At 36.6% G+C, this 23,553-nt stretch overlaps 1 protein-coding gene across 1 annotated transcript in view; it reads right to left on the minus strand.

The window, feature by feature from the left end:
- Positions 1–6,787: 6,787 nt before the first annotated feature.
- The window catches only part of KDM7A (lysine demethylase 7A), a 51,102-nt gene continuing 34,336 nt past the window's right edge, over positions 6,788–23,553 (minus strand). The window contains exons 11-20 of the mRNA XM_054386523.1: positions 21,650–21,739; positions 20,561–20,770; positions 19,014–19,138; positions 18,331–18,488; positions 14,545–14,642; positions 13,234–13,382; positions 12,872–13,080; positions 9,425–9,510; positions 8,024–8,300; positions 6,788–7,273 (exon numbers count right to left, since the gene is read on the minus strand). Coding sequence (XP_054242498.1) covers positions 7,179–7,273; positions 8,024–8,300; positions 9,425–9,510; positions 12,872–13,080; positions 13,234–13,382; positions 14,545–14,642; positions 18,331–18,488; positions 19,014–19,138; positions 20,561–20,770; positions 21,650–21,739 — 1,497 coding nt within the window. The 3' untranslated portion in view covers positions 6,788–7,178. The remainder of the gene's footprint in view (positions 7,274–8,023; positions 8,301–9,424; positions 9,511–12,871; positions 13,081–13,233; positions 13,383–14,544; positions 14,643–18,330; positions 18,489–19,013; positions 19,139–20,560; positions 20,771–21,649; positions 21,740–23,553) is intronic.

The following is a 23,553-nucleotide window of genomic DNA, read 5'->3' on the forward strand; positions in this document are numbered from 1 at the left end:
ACAACAACATTCTGGTTTTACAGTTTCAGTCCTCATTAACTTTCGACTTGAGACAGTTGACATCACTTACCAGCAGTAAAATCGTAATTTCAAGGGCTTCCAGAAGAAATACTTCTCTACACAAAGAAAAAAAAAAGTTTTTATATAAACCAACACTCAGCATGATTGACTTCATCACATTCATTCTACTACACAGGTTTCCATCATCAATCCAAAGTTTTATCCAAACAAAACAAACAAGAAAAAGATTGGTTGAACGTGTTAACCAACCAGCCACCACCACAATAGCTTCACAACTTCAGCAGGTCAAAACAAACCACTAGAGGAGATGCTGAATTTCACTAAATGTACATAAAACCAAGTTGGTAGGCACTTCACAGGGTGTACTCTACTTCAAACACAGTAGAATACTGTTGATTAAAAGAAAAAATAAAACACAACCACAAAACAAACACACCTCCCGCCCCCAACTAAAACCACGCACAAAACAAATCCAAGGATTTCAGTCTTCAGATACCAAGGAGGGCGTATTGCCCATTCCCCAACTCTAGAAATTCTTTTGCTGTACTTAGTAGCCTTGAAATCTTTAAAATCCATCTGTCCGTTAGGATTCAGGCAAGTATTTCCCCATCCACCTCAAATGGAAAAACAGAAAACCAGAAACTCTGACTTGTAAAGGAAATACAGTGCCAGGTGCTAGAGGCTATCCATCAGCATTTAAAGCAGAACTTGACAATATTTCACCTTTTCCAGTATATCACCCTACCTATTATCCACCAAACAGCAGTCACAGAGAAAAGCCATGGCAAAAACAAAAGGACAAAGAGTAAAGGTGCTTATACAGGCTTTTATATAGGTATGAAACTTGTATCTGAGGCCCACTGAGGTGCTTTCTTAAGTCTGTCTTTATTTTAAGACCAAAACATTAGTATGAGCATTGAGTTCAGTGTGACAAATCCAGAGGAGCTTGTCTGACAGAAAGGTGTATGCTGTAGCATTGTTCTTCAATCACAGTAATCAAGACTTTTTAAAATTATATGGTTGCTCCAATAGAGAGCTTTGGCAAATCTTTGGCTAATCAAATTTATAATCAGCTTTAACACATTAATTGAAAAGATGTAAAGTTATGTAAAAAATGCATCAGGAACTGATTTCTGAACATATAAATATTTAAACTGCATCCTCTGTACTTAAATAATGATTTTTCCTCATAATTTCTTACTCCATTCAAATGAAATTTGGTTTTGAAACAAGTTTCTTCCTCCAAAATCTACAGTACCATGTTTTAAACTTCTGGCCACAGAACTTATAGTTTTTAAAAAACCCAACAAACTAATTTCAGTTTTATATTGAAGCAGTACATGATTTGATGAGGTCAGCATTCTTGTGGTCTGTAAAGCAGCTGGCACAATGAAGTCCCAGTCCATGAACAGACCTCCTAATCATTATAGTCAATGATAAACTCTCTGTAAACTAGAAGCCATGCTAAGAAGTAAACTTGAGCATCTGCAAAGGATGCTCAAATCAAACATTTCTGCTGCCTGCTTCTTCCAATGCCATTGTTGCATCATTTGTCTAAGGCTCTCTCAAAATGACCACCACTAAAATCCAAACCTGTTCATCACAGCACTGAAGCAGATCAGTGGCATGGAATACTATTTGCGGAAGAAAATGCATGACATGAAGTTGGAGTACAGCACACTAATACTTCTATTACTCCAAAGTAGAGCATCCAGATGCAAACACTGTACTGCCATATGGAGTCAAAACAGGGAGGACTGACAGCTGTAGACCAGAAGACATGGTGGGAGAAACCAGCAGAGAAGTCATCCATGATAGGTATGACTAAGTACACGGACAAGTGTGAAAGGAAACTCTCTTCTTCCACAAAATGCACACACGTAGTAGCAAGAACTAAAAATACCATTTGACACCCTTCTTGCATATCTGCTAATACGAGAGATCAGTTACACTTCCTTTTTATATCAGAATTCAAAAAAGAATATATACATCTTCACAAAAGGCATCTAGTTGCCATGTAATATACTTGGATTGAAATGAGACTTGCACTTTGGAAAATTAAAAAATAAAATAATGAGAATATTCTATCTTGCATATCTCCATCACATTTCTCCTTTCAAATGTGACAAGTAAAGGGCACAGAGATTGGACCTAGAAAAGCATTTTTCTTCTCACAATATTCTGTACCATTTTCTGTATTTACACTGAAGCAAATGAGCAGAAGTATGAAGAAATTAAACACTTTAGAGTGCTAAAATCAAAACATAAGCAATACAATTTTTTAATTTCAGTATTTTAAAGTACAGAAACTGGAAACTATGAATATCAAATACAAATTTGAACAAAGCCACTTGTCTTCTAGAATAATCAATGTGAACTACTTATAGAAACTTACAAATTTGAAGTAAAATTGAAACAAAATAAATACTGTACATACACTTTCCCTGCCTGCAGGCAAAAGAGGATGGGAAATACTGTTATGAATTGAAAAAAAAAATGCTCTTAAAGCTGCAGCATCCCATTTCCCAGCCAAATACTTAACACAGTAGTGCGTTTCTGTAAAAGGGAAGACACACATACACCAACCCCTACTGAGCAGACAAGCTAATATTTTCAGACATTAGAAGGAAAGACAGAAATTAGACTACGAGAGTAGAAAAAGCAGAAGAAAAGACAAATGGGCCAGCAAAATGTTACTACAAAACTAGTAAATATAGCCAAGAACTAGCCCCTTTTTTGTTTTGTTTTTTCTCTTTTTTTAATTTAATGTTTTGTTGTTTTGTTTAAAAAAAAAAAAAAAAATCACCAAAGCATTGGCAGCAATAGACATTTCCCAGCAGAAGTGACAATACATATCAATATAACCTCTTAAAGTGATCCCTTTCATTCCCTTCCCACAGCATGAAACTCGTATGGCTTAATTAATATTAAAAGTAGAAAAAGTCTTTTTTTTTTTTCCCAAACCAAAATGCAGCCTATGAAGACCATGCATTTCCTTATCAGTGCTACTTACATTTCCCATCCACTGAATGATTTATCACTCATATACTCCCACAAAGTGGGTTACTAGGGTGGAGTTTTTTGAAAAATGGATGTTGCAGCTTTTAATCTTCTTTAACCACAAATAGTAAGGCCCTTGGTTCCATTTGTATTTCTCCTGTAAAAGAGTAGCTGTGGGCTTCCTCAACCCCAGAGCTACAAACAGCTTTTAATGGTCTGGAAGTATTTAATAAATGAAAAGTCTGTAAAGACACTAGATTTGGGGGTCATGGTGGGAGTGTGAAGGGTTTGGTGGGCATGTGGAGCCTAAATAGGGCATTGGTTACGGGTTTGCATTACCAGGTCATTCTAGCTTCGGTTTTGCTTAGTCTCCACAACTATCAAAAAAGGGGTAGCAAGATTCACATCAGCTCTAACATCCTGCAAAAATTTGCAAAATTTACATCATCATGGCACTGTGAACGAAGGTAGCTTATGCCATATAGCAAACCCTAGGGAAAGCTGAAGCATCTAAAATGTGATCACGACTCTGTGCTCTATTGTATCTCTACTAAAGGTAACATAAGCACTACAGTCACAGAAAGAACAAAGCCCCCCGAGTCCCCCATGTGATCAGAAAGCAACAATTTTAACTCTCAACATCTAACCCTTTCAAAATTATTTTTAAGAATGGATTTATGTAGAGTATTATAGGTTGCATAGGTAAATCTACCTCAGAGGTCAAAAAAGGCTACCTTGTAGCCAAGGTTTATTAGCAAGTATAGTAGGAGAAGAAAAGGGAAAGTTGCTGGAAGAGTCTTTGATGTAGTTTCTAGGTGGTCTTTCCATTTTCATCTTTTTTTCCTTTTGGTTTTGTTTTTTTTTTTTTTCCCCAATTGCAGATACGTCAAAACCCAGAGACTGGGAAAACCCCTATTGTTCTGTTTATGAAAAAAAGTTTTAAATTTTATGCCAAATGCAAATTCTCTGACTTTTCAAAAAAGATTATCCTTGAAAAGAAGTTACCATAACAGGCTTATTTCTCTTTGTTGTCCAGTCAGTGTTCCCTACTCCCTTCCTCTTACACCCCAAGTCAAACAGCAAGGCAAAAAAATAGGGCTTTTTCTCTTCACTACAACATAAGGTTCAGTCCATCTACAGAAAGATTGGTGCAGTAGTGTTTTCATCTAGAACACTAGAAAAATACCCCTACAAACAAATACACAAACCAAGTGAGGTCACCACATCATCTTCATAAGCTACCAGAAGAGTTTTTTCCCTTTGTTTTTGGGGTTTTTTGGTTGGTTGGTTTTTTTTGTTTGTTTTAAAATACTGCTCATCATGACTATTTCTTCTAAATAACTTGTTTTGTGGTGGAATATTATTATTAACTTCTCTTGGAAGCATACATATCTGAATAAAATGGGAATGAACGTATGCCTGTTGACAGCCTGTGAAGAGACTTACTATACAAATTCATGACAGTGGAGAGCCACTTGGGAGAAAAAAGTAGAAAGTAAAGAAAGAATAAACCCAAGAAAAAATAATATGTATGGGTCCAGCCACATCTGTGTTCCAATAATAAGATACAGATTAAATAATGCAGATGATCAGAAAAGAGACTTTGTATAAACCAGTGATATGAACAAGGAAGCATACTCCACACTATAAAATTCCTTACTTCAGATTCTATTCTGGCATACTTCCATTTCAGGTAAGTGTTCTTAAATATATGCCTTTACGGAAAGAGAGCTCATTCTTCATTCTGCTCTGAATTTGATTGCTGCCTGAAACTGGAATTTTCTATTCTTAAAAAGTATGCAGCCAATAAGAAGGAAACAGATTGGTTCGATATGCTAAAGCTAAAACAGTTTCCAAAGCGTGGTAGGCATTAATCCATTTACTCAAGCTTAAGCACAGAGAGTATTTATATGTGTATATAATTTTAACTAGTATTGACAACACAGTTTATTTCTTTGACTTGCTTTGGTGAGAACATATTAGAAGACAGTTAAAATATTCTCTTTTAACTATTTCCACCTGGAAAACAGAGCACCTGAGAACTGCAAGTACTTAAGAGTCACTATCAGCACCTGTAGAGTACCTCTTAGCTTATCTTCTGCTTTTTAGAAATCCTTTGTTACCTCCATTCCCAAAGGTTTAAACAAGGTCAATTTCTTGCATTAATTAAACAGGAAAAAAAAAGGACTTAAAACATGCTTTTGTGAAATCATATACAAACAAAAAAAGCTTAAAAAAATGCACCCATAAGCACACACACAAAACTGTAAAGTCAAGTCAAAACAATGTAAAAGAGGGGCTGCGAAAACACATTGAAGTTATCGTTTTCAAGCTCCAGAGGAAGTAAAGCCGTGGAAGCTACCTGACTTATTTACAGTTGCATTACGTTTTGGTGTTTCTCAATTTAGATACAGGGTAACATGGTGCTATATAGTTTTGACCCTGCAACAATTAAAACCACCTGGTATCAGAATTCTTCAAAAATTGATAAGATACTCATAATCTAGCCTAGATAAAAATAACTGCACAAATATTCTGGAAAGTCCAATTACATCAGTTTTTAAATGACAAGAACAAATGATTCCAGTATAGAGTATGGAGGAAGGAAAAACTGGTATGGAAAGTTAAATCAATTCAATTACTTGGACAGCTATGCCTGAGTGTTTTTCCTCTTTACAACCAAACAAAAAACTGAACAACCAACAACATCACTGTCACTAGCATATTAACGTTTACATTTTGGCTGGACCCTGCAAAATGCCCTTTTTCCAGAATCAAGTAAAAGTATTCCCCCTTTCTGCCTTCATTCCCATTCCCCAAAAGTTAAATATTTAATTTTATATTACAGAAAAATACAGCTTTTAAATCAAAATTATTTACAATAATTCAGAATCGGCATTTGCTATCTGCTCGGGATGAAGCCTGACACAAATGATCATTCTGATACCAGTAAGCTACTTAATGCTTATATATGCACCAGTTAAGACTTCTAATTGGCTGTCTTGCCCATCTTTGAAAGCAACACACATTCTCCTGCCTTCCTGACTCCAGTAAAATGTGTTTTAATGTATCTTCTATGCTACATTAAGTAATATGCCAAACTTTGAGACTGCAATGTAAATCTTATGAGTTATGTCAGAGTAATTGTTCTGAAGAAACATTCATCTTAACTGATGTCCCCATTCGTCCAAAAAGTTGTATTAGGTTTCCCTCCTTTGTACCAACTCTTAATTAACCTGTACAAATATAATTTCAGGAAGTATTTTTTACAGAAGAAAGTCATCACAGACAGATTATCAGGAGGAAAAGTTGGCACTCCAGTTTGGAGGAAAGGGGTGCCATTTAAAACAAGTTAGCTACTGGACTGACAGAAGACGACTCTTCTGACTTCAGGAGTCTCTTCTAGTTCATCAAATAAATAAATCTGTATTAAAAGAGGACAGGTCAAAAAATAATCAAGCTGGCAAAGAATACACAACTTGCAAGTCAACAAAAGCCCAGCCAATAGCTTACAAAAAGCAGGAAAATAATAAGATTCCATATGCCTTAATTTAAAAAATAATTAATAATGCATCTCATCCCTATTTAAGACTATAACCTGAATAGCAAATTTAGGAGTCCAGACTAATCACAATTAATGTGGCTCTCCACTGCACCAAACATACATTATCAAAACATTATTAAAAACTTTCACATTCTTATATCTAAATTAATAACCCCCACAAAAAAAGTCTTCCAAATAAATAGGTTTTTAAAAGGAATTTAAAAGTTGTCAAAATCTATCAGAAATAAATTATTGATAAACCACCTTCATCATCTTCCACTCATTAATTAGGTCAGAAACTACCAGCAACAAATGATATTCAAGCCCTGATGAGAGACTCTATCTCACAGTCCATGTCTCTCTGAAGATTTCCCCGTTCCCGTATGGTTATTGCTGAGCAGGTGTGGCACAGTGAAAATGCAGCATTGGGTTGGTTTTTTTTTTTTTGTTTTGTTTTATCATTTTTTTCTTTCTTGTTTTTGTTCATCAGGCAGTGTTTTATATGGTACATGCAAGTCTGCTTCGAGCAGAGGAATAACAGCAGCTCCAGGCTCTGTTGACCTCAACACTGGTCTGTGTAGGAAAGACAGCAGTAGTAGAAGTAGCAGCTACATTAAACAAAGAAGCGTGCATGGCCATTCCGGTTCAGTTTCAAGATCTTCCCAAGGCGCTGTTTAGCAGTTGCCATTCCTTTCTTTGGACGTTTGCCTGAAAAATTAAATCAAGTACTTCCATGAGGATTTTCAGAAGAAAATTTTATCATCGTAGAACAGAGATGAAACCCAGTTTTCAAGCTGAAGCAGGCAAGACTTTCACCTCAATCAGTTTAAATTTAAAAATAAAAAAATCCCACTCTTCATTTGTCTGTGTGGGAGCAAACAAACAGGGAATCAGAACTGTAAAAACACCCAAGGAATTATTTTCCCTAGACTCTGGATGCCATTAGCATAAAGCAATTACATTATTTACATACATTCGCAGCCTAAAGAAGGGCAATGGATGGAAGTAGGGGAGAACCTAAACTGAGTTTACCGAATTTTGTTCAAGTAAATTATTCCTTTGAGTAAATGACAGAAAATGAACTAGAAATTAAAAAACAAACCATATTACGATCACACAGTTTTCTGAAGTACCACCGCTTTTAAACCTTTGCTACAATAAACAAAGCTGACTCAGGCTACTGTTTCAGAGTAATGATGTGTCTGTTCCCTGTAACAAAATGAATAACAAATACACTTGCAGAAGTGCAACAGTAACTATGAAAGTTTCACATCTCAGTTTTATCTCCATACATTCTTTGCCACAATCTGTGGGCCCACATGATGTCTATTTTTTATTTTTCCTCAAGGTCTAAGCCTGTCCCCTTTTCCCAGTTCTCTATCTAACAGCTCTTTTGATGTTTACAAGCTCCTATTCCTAGGGTTTTTCCCCCCACTTGCGCAAGAGGATAAACATCACCTTTAGTCGCCTGGTTGCTGATAGGGGGTGGATTTGATGCCGGCCTCTTTGTTGGATGAAGTGGTACAGACAAGGATGTTTCACCGTATGGCCGGTCAGGGCTAAGGCTGCCATCACTCAGCCGACATTCTCCTTGACTTAGATTGGAGTCTCGTGTACACTTGCCGTGCTGAAAACTCAAGCTGTTGCTGTGGACTGTATTTCTGTTTTCCTGAACCTTCTGACTGGCTTCTGATATGCTCTCTTTTTTGATACATTTTTGAGTTTTACTTGTATCCTAGTTTGGAAATGAAGAAAAACAGTAGAAGTTAATACCTTCTGGTTACAAGTTGTAGTTTGGGAAAATACTTCCAGTTTTTCTAATTGTACTGCCATATCTTTATTTCACTGCCACCAGCGTCTGACCACTTTATGATCCCATTATTTCTTTGAACGTAGATACCTCTTCACAAGCAAGATACAACACAGTATCTGTGTGCAAGCTTTTTCATATGCACTTACGGGCAATGCTATGGATTAATTACACATAGCAGTGTACTCTATTTCTCTACTTCTAGGTTTTAGTTTGCCATGATCAAAACAAACAGAAATGCTCTTGATTAAACTGGGCACTATAGCAAGCCATAACATAACCATTAATTACTAGAACAGGCAACTTGTTTTCAATATTCAACTGATGAGAGAACAAATGCTAAACTGGGAAGTGCAAACTATAAGAAGTATCTTGCAGCTAGATACCCTTACACAAAAAAAAAAACAAAAACCCCACACCTACGAAGCATTCATTTAAAATACAGCTATTAGATAGCACCGTTATTTTGCAGCTTTAATTGTTCTGTTTAATTTTCTAATATAGACAAATTTAGAAACACTAAAAAAAGATCACTGTAAGACACACAACCTTTCATTTACATATTCCTTGATGGATTCCATCTGGACATCAGAAAGCAAAAATATTCCTACCTGCCAGCTGTTGAAAGGTTGTATTAGTTTGGCAGTACCCACTTCCTAAGTAATTATCTTTACTGTAAGTGCTACCAACAGGCTCCACTCGTTCTGGTGCTTGGGAGATCAGATTGGGAGTAGCAAGGAATAAGCAATACAGACCTTCCACAGTTAGACTGAATATGTGTTTTATTTTTTAAGATATTGTCCTAAACATCTTAAATACTAGCCACCATGAGAGCAGAGAATTGGAAAAGGAAATAAATAATTTAATTAAAAGTCAAAACAACAACAATGAAAAAGGCCTGTCAAAAAACACAACACGTACCAGAAATATTTATTATTGGATATGCAGCATAGAAAGACCTGTCCACCATGCTGTCTGTACTTACAACTTCATGATAGCTATTTTTGCTACTAAAAAAATGTGTTCAAAATGTTTACTTATTGCTTTACCAGAGGGATAATCCTTGAAGCTTCATTCAGGTGTTGAGCCCAAGCTGAAGTCCCCAAGTCTCCTTCCTCTTCCTTCACAGACCTACCTAAAGAGAAGTTAAACAAGCATAAATTTTAAAATCAATAATTAGGAATACTAAGTTAGTTAAACATTTCAATAACTCCAAAATTAAAACAGGAAAGGAAAATACAATATAAAATACTTCCTAGATAAAAACCGAAAGTTGTCAGAGCTGCTTAGTTCTATACACTAGATGGGTAAAATAATCTCAAAGAATAAATACACCTAATTGAAAATCCATAAGGTCAGACAAAATGTATTGTTCAAATTTGAAAGTACTGATGCTGAAGATGGCAGACTTCCTTTTTACACTACAGTCTTCTACCATGGCTTTGTGTCACGAGTTCATACACAGACATTAAATTTTCAGGCGTTACTGACTGTACTGTTTCTAGCCCCTGATGTGCTATTCAGGTACAACACACTGAAGATGTATGCTGACAGGCCTTGTGGGTATGTGTGCTAGCTAAGGAGCACAGTTCCATCTTTGTCACCCACACACAGAGTTTGACATATGTATGGAAAGGAATTTTGTTCTAACCATCCATATGGATGTTTATAGAGTTCCTAGAGAACCCAGGGGTTCCTGGAGTGTATAGAGAATAACTTCCTGACACAGCTGGTTATAGAACCAGCTAGGGAAGGTGCCTTGCTAGACCTGCTGTTTGTGACCAGACAAGTACTTGTTGAGGGCTATCTTGGGCACAGAGATCACAACATGGTAGAGTTCTCCATTGGTGGAGAAGTAAAGAGGAGGGTCAGTAGAACTGCCACCTGGGACTTGAGCAGGCAGACTGGCCTGTTTTGGAGGCTGGTGGACAGAGTCCCTTGGGAGGCAGTCCTGAGAGGCCAAGGAGTCCAGGAAGGCTGGACACTGTTCAAGAAGGAACTCTTAAAGGCACAGGAACAGGTTGTCCCCGTGTGCCAAAACGGGAGTCAGCAAGGAAAAATGCTGGCCTGGCTAACTAGAGAGGTTTGGTTGCTGTTTAGGGAAAAATGCAGAGTGTATGGTTGTTGGAACAAGGGGCAGGCCACTCTGTAGGACTACAGTATTGTCATGAGACTATGCAGGGAGAAAATTAGAAGGGTCAAACCCAATCGGAAATTAATTTAATTTGGCTTCAGCTGTCAAAGAGAACAGGAAATGTTTCTACAGATACCATAGCAACAAAAGAAGGACTAAGGAGAATCTCTGACCTTTGTTGGATTCGGGGGGCAATACAGTGGTCACAAATGAAGAAAACGTTGAGGTACTTAATATTGAGTGCACCCTCAGCACGTTTGCAGATGACATTAAATTGGGCTGGAATGTTGAACTGCTGGAGGGTAGGAAAGCTCTGCAAAGAGATCTAGACAGGCTGGATGGATGGACTGAGGTCAGTTTTGTGAGTTTTAACAAAGCCAACTGCTAGGCCCTCACTTGGATCACTCCAACCCCGTGCTATGCTACAGGGTTAGGCAGAGTAGCTGGAAAGTTGCCCAGCAGAAAAAGATCTGGGGGTGTTGGCTGACAGCCAACTGAACATGAGCTAGCAATGTGCTCAGGTGGCCAAGAAGGCAAATGACACTCCGGCCTGTATCAGAAACAGCGTGGCCAGCAAGAGTACAGAAATGATCATGCCCCTTTACTTGGCACTAGTGAGGCTGCACCTCAAATCCTGTGTTTCATTTTGGGCCTTCACTACAACAAGGGCAGAGAAAGGCAACAAAGCCTGTGAAGGGTCTAGAGAACAAGTCTTATGAGGAAAAGGTGAGGGAAGTGGGATTGTTTAGTCTGGAGAAGAGGCTGGGGGAAAACCTCACTGCTCTCTACAACTCTCTGAAACGAGGCTGTAGTGAGGTGGGGGTCAGTCTCTTCTCTCTAGTATCAGGTGATGGTACAAGAGGAAATGGCCTGCAATAGTCCCAGAGGAGGGTCCCAGAGGAGGTTTAGATTGGATAGCAGGAAAAACATCTTTACTGAAAGGGTAGTCAGGCTTTGGAGTAAGTTGTCCAGGGAGGTAGTGTCCCTAGAGGTGTTCAAGAACTGTGTGGACATGGTTTAGCTGCCATGGTGGAGTTAGGTCAGTGGCCAGACTACAATCTTAGAGGTCATTTCCAACTAAAACAATTCTCTGATTCTGTATCTTAGATTTGTGGCTAAAACAGCGTTGATAACACAGCAATGTTTTGAATGTTGCTGAACAATGCTTGCACAGCATTGCAGCTTCCTCTTTCACCACTTTGGCCCCCTCAGTAAGTTGGCTAGAAGTAGCCAAGAGATTGGCAGGGAGCATAGCCAGGACAGATGACCTGAATAGGCCAAAGGGATATTCCACACTGTATAAACACCATGCTTGGCAACAAAAACTGGGGTAGAGAAAAAGGCCTGGGAGAAAGGCAGTCGTCCAAGTTTTTCATTGCTCAGAGACTGGCTGGGCATGGGTCTGCTTGCAGAAGATGCTGAGTGATTGCCTTTGCACACTTTGTATTTTTCCTTCTTCTACTACTAAGCTGCCTTTGAGAAGATTCGTAAGTTGACATAATTCTGCTCTTTCCATTCTCTTCCTTATCCCACAGGGTGGAGGGAGAGAACAAGCAGCTGTGTGGGTACTTAGCTCCTGGTCTGCGTAAACACGCTAAAGTTTAAAAATCTTTATATTGTATTTTTTCATAAAGTTACAAATATGGAACGGCACTGTACTTGTTTGTGTGATTTGCTGCTTAGGGTTTGTTGGCTTTACTTATCTGATTGGTGTGATTTAAAGACACACAGCTTCAATCACTAGAACACAGTCCATGACAACACATTAGGCTTTCCTGTTATCCATGTAAACAAAAATCAGCATAGTACTAGTTCTCTGAATTAGCATCTTATTTATTGGTGGTGGTCTATTTTTTTCACACCAGCAAAGCTATAATCCTCTTCCGTTTTCTTCTCCAGCAAAACATTTTCCAACATAATGACTCTTTCTCTCCGCTCCAAGAAGCGATTTTGATTCTTTTGAGGGGATTAGCATTAATGTTCTGCTGTCTGTCATTCCAAAAATGTATTTAGCAGACGTCTGTGTTCCACAGACATAAAAATTCCACTGTCAAAAAAAATACTACCTTTTAATTCTCCTCTTCAAGATTACAATCTCCTTTAATGTATTGCATTCACAGCAGAATTTTAGGAGTGAAGCCAAATACGGCAATATTTGGAAGATGTATTCTCATGACTTCTCTTGATTTCAGAAGTAATATTTACTTCTTAAAGAAAAAAAACACCGACCAAGCAACACAACACATCTTGTCTAATTTACTTACAAACTTGACTACAAATCTACAAGTGTAACTTTAAGTTCTTATTCTGAGCAGCTTGTCCAAGAGCAGAGAGCAGCAGTGTCATTAGTTCGGGTACTTACCACATTGTACTGTTCTGTGGTTCTGAGATGGCTGCTTGTCTTTATGTCGACTCCTGGGGTAGCTTCTGTGTTCCTGAAGAGAGGTTCTTTTACCTGTGCAGTCTGTGCTTTGAGTATGACCTGGTAAACATGTAGTATAGTGCAATCCTGCCATAGAAAGCATGCCCTGAATAGCTTCTTCTTCTGTACTTGTCGAGGTAGGACATTCCCTAGAAAGGTAAAAGACTATTAAAAGACTATGAAGCAGTTCAAAAGAAAACCTTAAGTTTCTCTGAAGGAATGATTTTTACATTGGTATAAAGCAGAACTATATCTGTGAAAAGATCTAACAGTTTATAAACAAATACCCACAAAATGCTTACTTTTTACTGGGAGTTTCATTTCTGGATGGCTTCTGGGTATTTTGATAAAGGTCTCTCCTGACCTTAGATTCCTCTCTGAAATTTGATGTTACTTCCTGTTTCTCTTCATCACCTGAGCTTTCTGACTCCCCTGTGGAGGAATCCTTCTGCTGAAACAAGAGGAAACAGTCACTATGCCTCCTAAACACATATGCAACCTTAATTGATGTCCAGTTAAAAATTTAAAAGCTTCCAGGTTCAACTTTTTGATATATACACTATTCAGAATGCTGTTAATTTGAATATAATGACTGAGATGCTACACAAATGAGTACACACTCCAGCAACAGAAGAAGCATGTCTGAAATCCCTTTTCTTACAGAAAGCACCACACACATTAAACCATGCTCAAATCATTGCATTCTTGTTAAAGAGAGCATTAATTATTCTTCTCTTTGATGTTCAAAGTAGAAGAAAAGCATATGGATGCATAGTTCCAAGCAAAAGCCAGAACTGATGCCTGTTACATAAAAGGACACATCCTGCCTGAAGTCAACTGCTGCTGGTTCCTGCTCTCATGAGAGACAGCTTTCAGCAAGCAGTCTCTCTGATGAGTGACAGAAGCTCACAGGTAAATCCAGAACACAGCAGAAACAGAGACATAACAAGCTGTTGCCTCTCTTACAGTGGCACAGCTTGTATGGGCAGGAACTTCTCAAAGGTGGAGCAACCATATGCGACTCAATATGCCTTTATGCGAAGCAGGGCTACAATACATATGTTCCATCTTGGCAATTGAGACTGATCCATTTCCAACAAGCACAGAGAACACCATGATTTTTTTTTTCAAGCCATGGAATATATATTACATTCAGTAAGTGTTGAATGTGGAAGATAATAACATGAAGGAATAATAATCCTTCTAGACTGTCATCACTATCCTTGACATAACTGGAATGAGTGAAGTGCATCGTATCACCAAGGGAAATTCTTATACAGTAGCTTCATTCATTAGAGCATCTTGTTCATCTTTGTCACTTGTAAAGTGACACAAACAGGCAATTAAATTAGAACTATGACTCAACGCTAGTAATAAAGTTATTACCTTGTTTTGTTAAGATCTTCTTCAGTGCAATTTAAAAACATAAAAAAGGATTTACAGGACCTCCTGAGATAGTCCATATATCATTACAAACCCCAAATGTAAACAAAACATGCACAAAAACTATTCCATTGCATGCTATTAGAAACTAAGAAGAACAACAATGTAGTGAGTAACCAAAATTATATTTAATTGCTCCATTAGCTTTTTGTACTTTTTTCTATCTATACCTGTGTAGTGCAATGAGGCTCAGATTCTTCTGAATCAGAAATATCAGAGTACTCTGAGGATCCATTCCTGAGTTCTGATTTCACACTTTCAAAGAACACTGTGGAGAGAAAAATTAAAGTATAAAACTCAACATTTATTACCACATAATATTTAACAATTATTTTGGAAGTACAGAACAAGAATCATATAGTTAGTTTTTAACAGTCTAAACAAAAGCACATCCACACAATCTGGTTCATAAGTCAAGTTTGTTTTATGCTCTAATGAATTATCTACTGTTGATCAATATACTTTTCCCAAGCAACTGACAGGATGAAGCCAGAGGAAGAAAAATGAAGTGCAGAAGCAGCATGGTTTTTTCACCCTCAGAGCACCTACTTCACAGGTGGTATCTTGGACAATTTCTGCTTTTGTATATAGGCTAAAGTCAAAGAAGTGGCTTTGAAAAAGAATTAATTAGAAATAATCTTTACTTCGTCTATTTGAACCTGGAATTTTCTTGTTTACAAATAAAAGCTGTTATACAGAAACATTGAACAGGGAATCAGAGGATATTAAGGGATTTAAAGCTAAAAATCAAAAATAACCACATTTGTTACTTCCTATTTTACTTTTTACTGGGAAATTCTGCCTGTTTTGTGCTACTACAGAGCTGCTAATCAGGGTTAAAAAGCAGACCTGTTAAAGAAGACTAAAATATTACTGTGATGATACAGAATATACTTGCATTGGTTTTCATCACAGCAACACCTGAAAAGAAAGAGAAGGAGAGGAAATACCAATCTTAGACATGCCTTTTGCTAGTAGAAAGATAAAGTACTAATCAGAGAATGTCATGTCAAAATAGACATCAAACACACTGGCATATGACAACAATCAATCAAATCAACCACCTAGTCCACATGGTTTACTTTAATTGATGAAAGAACTCAAACATGAAGTAGCATGTACTCTTAAAATACAGCACATGTCCCAACCAACCACGAGTAGGAAACACATTGTAAGTGTTTGGAATCCAAGACTCCAGGTCAGTGGCCTGTACATATACCTGCATCAAGGCTGCTGGCAGAAATCTTGATTAAGTACAAATTTATGAAAGACTACAATGTGCAGTTTAACTAGCAAAAGGCTTTTGGAGAAAAGCCAAATATAACAGAAAATTTATGAACGTATGTCAAGAAGGGAGTGGATAAAGAAAGCAACATAACTATATGGAACTATAGTTTCATATAAAACTATGTTGAAAGTAAGCCAATGTTTTAACTTTACTTGCCTTCATTCCAGAGCTATTTTCTGATCTGTGTTGGCTTGCTTTCAGCAGTTCCATATGAAATTACATAAAAAGAACAATTCTTCATAATTCATTAATTATGCAAGCCATAAAAGAGGTACCTATAACCCTGTTTACACTGCAATTCTAGAAGAATTTTGTTCCTGTTGTAGATTGTGGTGAAGCCCCCAAATAAGCATTGAATATATTTCAAGAGAAATTATTTTTAGAGTCAGAAGAAAGCTGAAGATTGAGACAAGTTATTAGAAAGCAAATAAAAAAGAAGCTGGGACCCAAATCTAGGGAAGACTAAACTTAAGATAACATTAGAAAGAACTGTGAGGACTATCCAAACACAATAAATGACCAAAAACACTGTATATGAAGTTAAGCTAAATAAGCTAATGCTCAACATCTGACAATAAAATGAGTATTCTAAATTACTATAGTTCAAAAAAAACCCAAGAAATTTCTGATGAGAGTACAAGCCTTTGGCTCATTTTGAAATGGCAAACAAGATTCTAGGATAAGCAACAGCATGCATGATACAGAAAATAATACCATTACATAATCTGTAACAGGGAAGTTTGAAAACTAGCTATTCATTTAAAAATATTATTGACAGCCTGAATATTCAATCTCTGCAAGAACCATTTCAACACTTGCTTTTAGTTCTGAATAGCTTTATTACATTTAGCTACACACTGCTATATTAATTCTGTACTAAATAAGGGCAAGCATTTTGAAGGAAAGGTACTATTTCTCTGTATGACTTATCTTTGATTCAAGTGTAAAACTTAGTTTAGTTACAAAAGTGGGAAAATACCACACATGCCTAAGCCTTCACTCAACAAGCTGTTTGCCTTGTTGGTTCCATGAGTACCCAAAAGGGACTTCTTTCTTGTGCAAATTTTTCATGTGGTCCTTTCTGACCTTTGGAAGTACAGGCAACAGGGATTACAAATTGCTTTATTAACAAAAATAATTATGTATTTTATCCACACTGGCAACAGACTCAAATGTTGTTACAGATTGTTACTCAGGAAATGAAGGGAACTAACTCTAAGTCTCTAGAGGACTCTTGTTATCTTTTAAGTGTTGACTTCAGTTTCCTAATACAAATCCTTGGAGCTCTAAGTTGTGCTGTAAAAAGATGTGACATTTTATAATTAAACAGATAGCTGAAGAGCTATGTCAAGCACCAATCTGTAACTCCACACAAATAGCACTATCACAAATAGGCAATGAAAACAGGCATTCAACATTAATATCATACTAATACCTAATGTGATCGGCACTGCTGAACACTTGGCATGAAGGCTTGAGGCTACATGTGGTAGTTTTAGGTAGTTTTAACATTTTCAACAAATCATGAATAGAAAGTGGTAGAATCTAAATAAATTACTATTGAGTGTAAAAAGGAAAAAAAGTATAAACTCTAAACAATCCCATTGGACAGATATCTACCATAAGAATTAGTTTGGTAAACAATCTCTCTCACTCTCTCTTTTGGCTTTTTCACTCTGGGAGACACTAACTGACTTCTACTTGACTTTGGCTGTGTTCTTTGTTTTGGTTGAGGATCCTAACAAAAAAAACCCTCTGCTCTTTTATCTTCTCCCTTTGTGTCCAGGGGGGTAAAGAAGGGGGCAGGGAGTGGGAAACTATTAGCATCTCCTTTTGTACTGTTTATAAATTATAAACTGTAAATATTGTAAATACTGTATATTTTGTACATATTTCATTGTAGATTGTAGTTTTGCTTGTAAATACAGCTTCATTTGCTTCCAACTAGGCTGGTCTGGTAATTTAATGCTGGGGGGAATTCTCAACCCACCACACTACAGAAAGACCAAAACAAGATTAAACCATCCATCACTAGGAGTTAAAGTATTGGAAAGTGAGGATCAAGTGGTTTACAGGTAACCTAAATTCCTCCCCAGCCTTGCAGATTACTACAAAGGTTTGAAATATAAGATCTTATTAATGCTAAATGATGTCTGATAACTCCTATGGAAAACCTCTATTCATTAACAAAACATACAAAATCGTGTGATCAAGCATGGACTCGCCAAATGGAAAAGTGAAAGAGAAGACAGGTTTCAAATTCATTGCACATTATAATCCTTTAGTCTCTACAGTGAATGAAGTGATAAACTTTTCACACTGAAGTATACTTTCATCAAGAATAATCAGCATTTGTGCATTATCAAACAAACCAAAAGATACAATAACTTATCCAGAACATCAGTTGGACCTTCACTCTTCACATAGTATTCAAGATGGTACTAATATTCGAAGGTGGGTTTTACTTTTCAACTCTGCCTATTAGCTTCTTTGCTGGACAAATAATATTTGACAAACGATTTGTCGTAACTTCTAGTATTATTTCTCTGGTCTAGCAGTTTATCCTTCTAATACTTAAATAAAATTTCAGTAAGGTTTCACAATTGTAGTTAGGCTCTTTTCAAGATCATCAAAATGTTCAATTGGTAGGACTTAGAGACAAGCTTACTGTTAAGTGGTTTCTGGGCATCTGCATTCCCTTCTCCTTCAAATCCTGATGGCTGGTCTTCAACCTTAACGGTCACCTTTTTCGATCTTGTCCTGTCATCTTCATCTTCACTATCTGCTGTGTAAAGACTTCGATCTGTAAATGGGCGTCTATCATCTCTGTATCACAGGAAAATAACACCACATTATTTCTTACAAGAAATGAAGCAACAATTTTCATTACTTACAGCATACTCTTGAGATACAACAGCAGCCTTCGCTTATGCTCATCTCTTGATTTCGAATTTTAAACGTTCCCATTTTACTCCCTGTGCAACCGTCATTTCCATAAGGATGCAAAGTTTTACATCAGAATGTTTTAAATGAGAATCACTCTAATAGATGGATACAAAGCAACCATTTCTACTCTGAACCATTCTCTTTGGTACAAACCCAACTAAGCAACAGAACAAAACGCTGTAACAAAGGAACCCGCAAAGAACCTCCTCCTCTTCACTCCATAAACGTGGCTCCACTAGGGGACAGCAGACACGAGACAACACATTCCTTCTATATTTCTAACATGAATCTTACTGCTAAAAGGGAACTTGGAGCTCCACAAACAGAAAATAAATTTTATTAACTATCAGCATATTCCAGACCATAATGATTAGGAACAAGTGATCCATAACCAACCCTTTGTACCTAATGATTCTTCCATTTGAGAGCAGAAGACGAAGATCATTGTCTTTTGTTCGCCATTCAGGTACTGTAGAAGATGGTTGAAAGGGCTTGTTAAATCTCCCATTCAGTTTTGAGCTTGTGGTATCCTAAAGAAATAAAAGCAATGCTCCTTACTATTTATTGATAAAAAAATCGATTGTTTTTTTTTTTTCTTCTGCAGTCCACAAAAGCTTAAACGCAGCACCAGGATGGTTACCTTCCTGATAACCAACTGAAGAAAGCCCAGACAAAACGTGTTTGGATATAAAGAAAGGCTCCTGAAGCATCTGAAACAACTACAGCTTCACTGCAATCCTCCTTTTACGTTTCCTTTGAAGAATGATCACTGTATTCAAAACAGAGAAATACCAACAGAGATAGGCAAGCCAAAAGCTGGGCTTGGAACTGATAAGGCAGTTCCTGAATGCGGTATCTGGTCTCTGGAACTAGTATCCCAGACTGATTTATAGCACATAAATAATGGAAACTAAGCTACTATAAGCAGAAGTTCCTTAGCTCAAAGCAATTTATATTTGACATGTATTCTGAAGCAAATTTCAGTGCCAAGCCAGGAAAATGTAAAACGTAACGTTTTTTTTAACGAGTCAGTACTTAGATTGAACAATATTTTTCTGCATGAAATGAGCAAAACTATTTAATGTTTGTGTGTAGTAGTTAACTGCAAAGCTTAACTATTTGTAGTAAATTTTTAAGTTCAGCTTCTTGGGTTTGGCTGCTTTGTCTAAATGAATGTCTCTTGCTCTTATGAAGATCAGTAAAAAGACAACCATTAAGTCCCCATTATGACAGTCCCTCCAGCTAAATTGGCCAGCATTTCTTATTTTCAGAAAGCTTCTTATTTCCTTTCATAAAGCTACTTATTTTCATTCTCTCACTCCTTTTCCCATGTCTGTTCTTGTTTTTTGAAATAAAATCATCAAGCCTGGAAAAAAAAATGCAGTCAAGAGACTGCATTTCATTCATTCACTCCACGATACCTTTGTAGCATGACCATAAAGTCCACAGAACTACATTGGACACCCAAGGCAACATTAGGCTTAGTGGTAGGGAGGCACAGTCATACAGGAAAAGGGACATGACCGAAAAACAAAGCTAAATCAAATTACAGTACCTGAACTAAGAGAAAAAGAAAGAAAAGAAGCAAGCTGGTTCAGAGCCTCATCAAATTAAGGCTTTGCAATCTCCCTTCCTTGACAGAACTGATTTGAAGTAGCACTTTGATAGCTACATCAGTCCTAATTAAAAACTGTACTTAAAGTAGGTAGTAGATTCAGTACATCTGAATGAAAAGGTTGAAGGAACCTCCACAAAAAAATAAATTAAAAACTATCAAAGAAGAAAGAAATTCCTATCAGGAAAACTCAAAGAAACCAAAACAACAATCTATCCATGTCTCAAGACAAAGAGTAGTAGTCTGTAGTCCTACAAACGTTAGAGGCTTTTCCCTTCCAGCAGAGACTAGAAATCCACTCTGGTTTTGTTTTCCTCATGCATATCTTAATACCCACCTCCTCCCATGGTGACATCTCCAGCCTTTTCAGTACCTCCCTAGTGTGGAGTTCCAGGATGTCCAGATTAGAAGGAGTTTTGGTAGCATGGTCTCGCAGTTTCCTCACCCTTCTTCTGGAGTAGTGAGGGGAAGTTGTTTCATGTGAAGACCGTGAAGTTGGACACACACCAAGAATTCCCTGAGTTTTGACTAGTTTGCTGTTTTCCTCCTTTAATTAAAAACATGTATTTCAGAAGAGTCTCAGAGGAATAAATCCACAAATTTGTCCCACTTCTTATTCATCAAATGAAATATAAATTATATAAATAAAATTGTTAGACCTTTTAGAGAACTAGTACATATTTCCTCTAAATTTTATGTACATTTTCTACTATACCTCTTTCCCATTTGAGGTTTTTATACCCTTCAATAATATTAATGCTGAATGCCAGAAGTTACCACCAAAACATAAGATTTTATTCACAAAGGCATCATAGGGTGAGTATGTACTGTACCAAACATTTCTCTTGAGTTCTCAGAACTATTCTTTACACATGCAAATGTGAGAATTAATGCTATCATCAAGGAACAAAGGAGCAAAACACAGGTATAGAGAAACTGATAAAAATAAAGAAAAAAAACACTGACTACACAACAAATAGCAACAAAGCATAAGAGAAAGAACAAAAGAAATTATGGAAATTGGACCAGAATTTACAAGAGAGCGGGAGAATGGAGTATGCACAGAATTTCAAATTAAACCTTTTAACAACATATTCATAGAAATAACTGTAAGCAGTTGTAAGTGAGAATATTTTAGAAATGCTAGCCTACAAATAATTTCACCAAATAAAACATTAAAAAAACCCTACACTAAAAAAACCCAAACAACACAAACACTACAGAAAACATCCTTGTTATATATTTTATCTGAAGTTTTCACAGCTTAGAGCTACCAGCAGTTTTCCACTTGATATTCTATTATTAAATGATTGTGAAATAAATTATAAAGTGAATATGGCCAATCAGAAGCATAACTGTTATGGAATTCCCTGATTCAAAGATTTTTTTTTTCTGCATGCTTACATAGGATTGTCTCTGTTCTTACCTCTACAGAACGAATCACTTTTGAGAGCTCTTTTATGAGATGCCCAGGCCTAATGTTGTCTGGAATTTCAAAGGCATGTTCTGTTACAAGCTGTATGCAAAGGGGGAAGAAAAAAAATACTTAAATAATTTTTTTCAGATAAAAGAAGTAATACAAACCAAACGATTTCACAGGGATAAAATGTAAATTAAAAGAACAGATTCATTTCTATAATAATACCTGCAAACTGCTAGGACAGATACACACACACATTGAAGCTTCCAGTTCAAGCTTGAGAAGGTAGCATTTATCAGTGTATCTAAGAATCCAAAGAAGCCATGCTTACAACCACTTAATTTTGTTTGTCCCCTCAGCAGAGCAATCAGCCTTTCTTTCTTCTCTTTAGAATGATTAGTATAGCGCCACACTCCAGAAATTCACTAGGCATGACCTTCAGAACAGCTAAAAACTATGACAATTTCACTACGGTAAAAATGCAATCAAAAGAGCAAACCAAGAATAATAATCAGTAAGCAGTACACAGATTCTTCCAGTCATCTGCCTCACATCTAATTTTTTTTATCTACTTCCTATTTATTATTGTTCATTCTTTGAAAGCATCACCTCTGCCCATTTGGATTTGGGAACACACTAACTATCACTAACTGATTTTTCCAGCGAATTACTGGTCATTTTAAGACTTTTCAGTCCTTTCTGCTTAAAGACTTCACTCTCCCAAAAGCCTTCCTGTCCATGAAGATTTAAGTGGAAGTGACTGATGCAACCCTCAAAACCCACCAACTTCCAAGTTCCTCTGGTCTAAAAAGCCTTCCTAATGCAATTATAGTTTATAGCAGAGTTATAGTTTATTTTGCCAGTATGATTTATAGTAACGCTTTGAGCAAAGTAAGTTCCATTGGCACTCCACTATTTTGCCACTATAAAAGGTATCTATTTATATCAAACCTTTCTCAATTAAGTTGTGGCAGAGTGATTATTTTAAATTAAAAAAAAAAAATCCATCCAAGTAACTTTGATATGTGAACACATTGAGATGGCTATATAACCTAACAGTCTGACAGAAGGAAAGGATGGAAGGAAATATGAATACCTATTATTATCATTATCAAATAACTTGGGCTTAAGTTGTCTCTGCATACTGTTTCTTCAAAAACAAAACCAAACCAAAAAAAAAACGCAGCCTTTAAGACAGAGGAATTATCTTGCGCTAGGGAGGACAGTAGCAACAAAAGAGCCTAAGTATGTCAGACTGAAACTGCAGGTAAAGAAAACAGAGATTAAAAGTTATGATTCAGTCACTAAATGTTTTTGTAAATGTTGGAAATACACAGAGAAAAAAAAGAAACTTGCCTTAAATGAAGAAATACAGATTAAAAAAAAAAAGAGTCCTGGTAGGTAAATTGATCCCCCCATCAAGACTAACATCACAATGATTTATATCAATATTTAAAAACATGCACACACAAAAAAAGAAGATGAAATAAAAATAAACCCCACAGCCATCCCATCTTACAAAAACATTGTGGTGTGTTTTATTTTATTGTTATTTTACAATAGCTATTCATCTTTTAAAAAAAAAAAACAAAACACCATACTCACGGAACAGTTGCCCAAAGTAATCTTACTGGTTTATGAATCAAACATTAGCAAAAAACTGAATCTGAAAGCTGTTGTATATGCAAGTTATAAGGAAGCCAGAGCTAAAATCCAAAAGCTCAGACAACTAGATAGATCATCATCATTACTGTATAGATCAACTAACACACATGATCTGCACCAAAGGAATTAGAGGATACATATACTGACAAAAGCCTTGAAGAAACTGAATTCAAATCAAGATTTGTCAGTTTTTAAATACTGAAGGAATGAAGATATCGCTGCCACACTGAAGAAGATGAGTTTGA

Source organism: Indicator indicator, chromosome 14 (genome assembly GCF_027791375.1).
Source record: "Indicator indicator isolate 239-I01 chromosome 14, UM_Iind_1.1, whole genome shotgun sequence".
In the NCBI taxonomy this organism is placed as follows: domain Eukaryota; kingdom Metazoa; phylum Chordata; class Aves; order Piciformes; family Indicatoridae; genus Indicator; species Indicator indicator.